Source organism: Aspergillus bombycis (genome assembly GCF_001792695.1).
Source record: "Aspergillus bombycis strain NRRL26010 chromosome Unknown contig00206, whole genome shotgun sequence".
Lineage (NCBI taxonomy): Eukaryota > Fungi > Ascomycota > Eurotiomycetes > Eurotiales > Aspergillaceae > Aspergillus > Aspergillus bombycis.
The window spans coordinates 1-6378 of NW_019170208.1; the positions used below are offsets into that span (position 1 = coordinate 1).

The 6378-nt window shown below is 50.5% G+C and overlaps 2 protein-coding genes across 2 annotated transcripts; one reads left to right on the forward strand and one right to left on the reverse strand.

The window, feature by feature from the left end:
• Nucleotides 1-1817: 1817 nt before the first annotated feature.
• On the forward strand, nucleotides 1818-2420 carry ABOM_011955 (uncharacterized protein; the record flags this gene model as incomplete). The annotated part of the gene is made up of 1 exon (XM_022539083.1): nucleotides 1818-2420. The coding sequence occupies one exon, from the start codon at nucleotides 1818-1820 to the stop codon at nucleotides 2418-2420; it is 603 nt and encodes a 200-aa protein (XP_022383152.1).
• Nucleotides 2421-2957: 537 nt separating this feature from the next.
• Nucleotides 2958-5729, reverse strand: cdc48 (AAA family ATPase CDC48; the record flags this gene model as incomplete). The annotated part of the gene is made up of 6 exons (XM_022539084.1): nucleotides 2958-3547; nucleotides 3606-5097; nucleotides 5159-5408; nucleotides 5482-5537; nucleotides 5598-5625; nucleotides 5680-5729. 6 exons carry the CDS (start codon nucleotides 5727-5729, stop codon nucleotides 2958-2960), a joined length of 2466 nt encoding a protein of 821 aa, XP_022383151.1.
• Nucleotides 5730-6378: the final 649 nt, after the last annotated feature.

Here is a 6378-nt window from a genome sequence, read left to right on the forward strand (position 1 = left end):
AAAAAAAAGTTAACTATCTTCCATAGCCATTCCAGCCCGGTCTTACAATTTTTTCCTAGGCAGAACTACTTCCCTGTAACTAGTAAATGGAACGGAAGCATTATTGATCCTGAACGGCGTACTCCGGAACCGCATGACGTATAGTAGCTTCAATAGAGTAAGGAAGCGATCAGAAGCTGTACACGCTATTGAAAAGGTATTGATGGGCAATGGACCAACGCAATCCTTCAAAGCGCCAGTCGTCAGCTACACATCAGAACCCCTGGGTGCTCATTCGCCCGCGCGAACACAACGCCTATAGGTCACTTAGGTATGGAAAGAGGTCCTCCCTTGCGATGCACTCCTGCCAGCCATCCGCGGAGAACACGCAAACACCTGTTCAAGAGGGCCGTTACACTAGCCTGTGGCTGTACTTGACCCATGGAATGACTTTGGGACTATTTAACCTCTGTTTCATTAGTAACCCGGACAAGGTCTTGCCCGTTGTTCTGTTTTATTCTCCTAGCTTTCCGATTAGTGGTGCATCCGTGCGCTTGGGACTCGATGACGGGCATTGCACTACTGAAGTAGTAGGACTTAGTACTTACTCCTTTTTTTAGTCTGGATTGACTTTTCTAGTCTTTACGGAGTAGATGGCCATATTAATGCAGTTCATAATTATGATGAAGATGTATTCATAGCCGTTCTCATAGGCAACATTTGAGTACTACTATTGTACTGTAGATTCTAAAGTATTAGGGTATGGGCGTCCAACGTGATGTGGTTATATGATCCATTGCAGCAATATCTACATACCACAAACTTGAGACATAATGATTTATCTACGTATTATATACCATAGCAGATCATTCGTGAGGTCAGGAAGAAACAATAAATAGTCAATAAATGAGCACCACTACCTGCTAAATTGATAATAGTAGTAAGAAATACGCACCTAGAAAGCAAAGTACAACACCCACTCACAGCGATAGCCCACTCCCACCCTACCCCAGATATAAATATCAATCCCTTCAATTGAATTCTAGGAAAGAAATCCCTATTAACAACCCTAGAACAAATCCAACCCAAGAACAGCCCCCTAGGTTCTATTGTTCACACCCACCTCTTCCACCCTAAGTGGCAATTAAAGATGTAGTCATCATACGCCTCCGTTACGAGAAACCCCTGTTAGTCGGCGCGCTTTCCCTTTCATGTTTCTCTCCACTTCCATTTTTCCAAACGCCCCCCCAAAAAGAGAATTGCCGCCGACAGGAAATCTCCACATTCTCAACGCGCGCGCAATTCGCACGGACTCCATAAGACAAATCCAACGTAAGTCCCAAATCCTTTTACTCCATCACCTACGTGCGCAAACCCAGACCAAACCGAAAGTAGAAGGAAGCTAGCGACGCCGCGATCGCGAAAAGATCGCATCAACCACCTACCGACCTTCTATCCGTCGTTCGCTCCGTCCCTCCCGCCGAGGTTCTCCGCGTTGCAATTCCAATCCGATCGCGAAAAGGATTCGAGGCTGACAAGTCGCAACCTCGGTTTACGAACGGAGCGCCCGGAGACGATTTCCCCCGATCTATTGAAGCAAATTCAAAAGGAGAAAGAAACAAGGAGAAGTGTCTTGGGGTGGTTAGATTGGCAGAAACCGAAAATCTATATCCCGCCGCCGTCCACGCGCCGCCGACGACAACCTCACCGCACGGTTTTCCTGTTCACTTGCTTGATTCGCACGGTACCCGGACCAATAACGGCACTGGTTAGAAACGGAATAAAGGGATCGGAATAAATTCAGCAGCGAGCCGACGAACGAACGCAGGAAAGGCAACATGACCACCTCCCAAAGCACAGGGATAACCCCAGCCTCGTCGGAAAGTCTCGAATCGGACCTCCTCGCGCATCTGGCCTCCACCACGGCGCTTGATGACCTTCACGCGACCCTCCTCTGCTCCCTGCAGCGCATGGGCTGGACGGAAAAGGTTCGGAAACTATCGCAGGAGCTCCTGCGCGGCGGACGATGCGAGCGATTTGATGATGTTGTTGAGGCCGTGGTTGCGTCCGCGGAGGGACGCAAACACCCAGTGCTAGCAGGCTTGGACAATGTGAACGAGGAGGACAAGAGTAGTAACGGCGATGCGGACGGGTACTTTGAGAAAGTGGATGTGCGGATCCCGGAGGCGGTGGTTGAGCAAGGTGTGAGGGCGATCAAAGAGGTATTGCGCGAGGTGGTGGTACTCGATGACGATTCAGATCTGTTAGAACACCATGATTCGCACCATAGCACTGTTGATGGGAAGCAGGAGGGCGGTGGTGAAACGAAGACTAAACCATCCAAGTCGTCGAAGACAGGGGACCAGTCACTAAAAAATGGTGATACAAGCCCTGTTAAGAAGACGGATAAGAAGCCGAAGCCTGGAAAACAGGTAAAGTGAACTTGGGCGTCACATCTATTCTTTCGTTGCTCCCTTTTTTTGGGTCTTTTATTTTTCCATTTTTCGGTTCTTCAGGGTATATCTGGCTTTGGCATTCTTGTTCGGATCATTTGTCATAGGTGTTTGCCTGGCATTTACTTCTGGCGAGATTGGTGTTTAGAACGGGTGGGAGTTTGCTGCATTTTGATACCATATCCACGACGACGTGCATGTACAACGTCAACTTGTGGTCTTGTCCACCTTTGCCGTGGCAGTGTTTTAATCCAATGGACATTCATGTATTACGGGAACATTCTTGATTCTATAAGAGTCATTGATGCATTAAACTAGAACGTCAAGTTCATCTCTCCACTAAGAACTATTATGGCATCTAGTATGCGAGACGTAGATAGACACAAAAGATGGACAAACCCTGTTCAAAAGGAATCAGAAACCAATCGTATTCCTAGCAGTCCATACCCTCATCAGCCCCGCTAGATCTAACTAGTGCCGATACATAACTAAGAAAGACTTGAAAAGAAAAACACAAAACCCAATTTAGTCATAGAGGCTGTCGTCATTGCCGGCTTCACCGAACGTGTTGTTGTCCTGGACCTCGCCCGCAGAGGGGAAGCGGAAGAAGCTGCTGCCGCCCGAGTTCTTCAGGCTCTGAGCGAAAGCCTCGTACCGGCGGATTTCCACGTCGCTGACGGACCGACGGGCCGACTTCATGGCCTCCTCGAAGTGCGCACGCGTAAGCTCTGGCACAGGATCCTCCTCGTCGATCTCCTCGTCTTCCTCCATCTTGACATCCTCGCCGTTGGCCTCACGCTGCTTCTGGCGCTCAATATCAGCCGTGATAGACTGCTTGATGGCCAGCTTGACAGCACGTTGAGTAACGAATCCAAGATCGGCACCAGAGAATCCGTGGGTCTTGCTGGCAATGAAGGGCAAGTCCACATCGGTTGCGACAGGGGTCTTGCGCAGCTGGGCCTTGAGGATACCCTCACGAGAAGCCTGGTCGGGCAGGGGAACGTAGACAAGAGTGTCCAGACGACCAGGACGGACAAGGGCAGCATCAAGCTGCTCAGGTCTATTTGTGGCACCGATAACGAAGACGTTCTTCTTGGAGGTCATACCATCCATTTCTAAAGTGAAAATTAGCTTATGCATTCAAGCGCATACATTGTCTGCTGTTACACATACCGGTCAGGAGCTGGTTGACGACACGGTCAGAGGCACCACCAGCATCGCCAACAGAACCACCACGAGACTTGGCGATCGAATCTAACTCGTCCAGGAAGACGACACAAGGAGCAGCAGCACGGGCCTTGTCGAAGATATCCCGAATGTTGCTCTCGGACTCACCGAACCACATCGAGAGCAGTTCAGGGCCCTTGACGGAGATGAAGTTGGCAGCGCACTCGTTGGCGACGGCCTTAGCAAGCATGGTCTTACCAGTACCAGGAGGACCGTAGAACAGCACACCTCGAGAAGGCGAAAGACCAAACTTTTGGTACTTCTCGGGGTGGTCCACGGGGTACTGCACGCTCTCGATGAGCTCGCGCTTGACCTCCTCGAGACCACCAATGTCCTCCCAACGAACGTTGGGCACCTCAACAACAGCCACTTCGCGAAGAGCGGAGGGGTTGGAGACACCAAGGGCAAAACGGAAGTTCTCCATGGTGACACCAAGGGAGTCGAGCACCTCGGCATCAATGGTATCCTCGTCCAGATCGATCAGATCCATCTTCTCACGAATCTGTTGCATGGCAGCCTCAGAGCAGAGGGAAGCAAGATCAGAGCCGACGTAACCATGGGTCTCAGCGGCGATAGTCTCCAAGTCAACGTCCTCTCCGAGCTTCATGTTCTTGGTGTGAATCTGCATAATCTCCAGGCGACCGGTGGGGTCGGGGATACCAATGTCGACCTCACGATCGAAACGGCCGAACCGACGAAGAGCAGGGTCGATAGAGTTGGGGCGGTTAGTGGCGGCCATGACGACAACGTTGGAACGAGCCTTCATGCCGTCCATCAGGGTCAGGAGCTGGGAAACAACACGGCGCTCAACTTCACCATTGGTCTTCTCACGCTTGGGGGCGATAGAATCGATCTCATCAATGAAGATGATAGCGGGGGAGTTCTTCTCGGCCTCTTCAAAGGCCTTGCGCAAATTCGATTCAGACTCACCAGCCATCTTGGACATGATCTCGGGACCGTTGATGAGGAAGAAGAAAGCGCCGGTCTCGTTTGCCACAGCACGAGCCATCAGAGTCTTACCAGTACCAGGAGGTCCGTACATGAGGATACCACGAGGAGGCTTGATACCAATGGACTTGAACAGCTGAGGATGACGGAGGGGCAGCTCCACCAATTCACGGATCTGTGCCATCTGTTTCCGGCATCCGCCAATGTCATCGTAACCGACCTCGTTGAGGTTACCCTCCTCATCCTCGCGCTGGATCGGCTCACCCTCGCAGTGGATGACGGTATCTTGTGCAACAATGCCGTACTCCGGAGGATCCACCTCAACGACCTTGAATTCCACCTGTCTCATACCTCCTCGTACTGTGAACAGATCGCCCTGTCTCACGGGTCTGTAGGCTTCGCGGAAGTATGGGGCAAGGAAGACGTCGAACAAGGAGCCGGTGAGACCCTCAACCGTGTCTGCGATGGGGAGAACAGCAATACGCTTGGCCTAGAAAACCAGAATGTGGTCAGCTAGCACGTCCTGTTAAGCCGTAGTTGGGAGTACCTACATATTTAATATCGGGGCATGGGTGAACAGTGATAACATCGCCGTGCTTGACACGGAGGTTGTGCCTCACCACACGGTTGATGCGGGCGCTTCCATCATCAAGATCATCATCCGCCAACACAATCAGAACGGTGTCTTTCCGCTTCTTGCCCTTAACCAGAACTGTGTCACCGCGGAAGAGCTGGAGGGTTTCCATAGTGTTGTTGGAAAGGGCAATAACGGAGTTATCATCGTTGACGGCATCGGTCACACTGCAAGTCCGCTGATTAGCATCCATCAAGGTACCCCCTCCGTTGTTAGCAGTTGTGGGGAATGCTAGCATACATCAATGAGTTGGGCTTCTTCTTCTTCTTTAGGATGGCTGTCGAGGTATCGAGTTCCTGTGGCGAGATCAGTCAGTGTCATGGTCGGCACAATCTCTTTCTGCGATGAATCTTCACCTCTTTCTTCTCGGCGCCAGAGGCGTCCCTTGGGCTCGGTTAGCACATAAATCACTGCAAGAGTGAAGGACTTGAGACATACTGAAGGTGGACCCTCTTCTTATCATGAGTGTGGTCGGGTTCTGCGCTCATTTTGACGGCAAATGGGGATGGGTCACTGATCTAGCAAGCTCTTGAAGCAGGGTAGGTCTGAAGGTACGAAGGACGTCACTGTATCGGACTTAGGATGCCCGATGACAGGAACTCGAAAATAGAAAAAAAGAACAAAAAAACGCAACACAGGCAAATGATCCAGCAGACACGATGAAATGTCTGAGGGATGAGTAAATGGGAGAAAGGGGAAGGATTGATAAAATGCAGCGGAGACAGAGAGTTGGAAGTGAGATCAGAAGTGGCAGAAACAGCTACCCGTTAAGAGGTGACGATAGTCTCAACTGCCTTCTTGTTGATGACTTAAGCCAGGTTCCTCACCCATTAGCCACTGGGCGGCTGCCGCCACCGCCCCGAGTACAGAAGCGTATGGAAGCCGGTCGCATACTAGTACTGACACAAGCTACCCAACGTATCGACTGGTCAACTCCAAGATTTAATCATTCATTTCTTTATTTCTAGTGATATTATTAATTAAGGAAAGCCCAAAGGTTCTGAAACGTTCTCTGTTGCCAAGTGGCATTTGCCTTCAAGGTTCTTATCTTTTAACTTCTGTTTTCGTCGTTGATGCTGACTGATCCTTCTAACATACTCCAACTTCAACCAAATACTCCGCACGGCTGATGTGCCT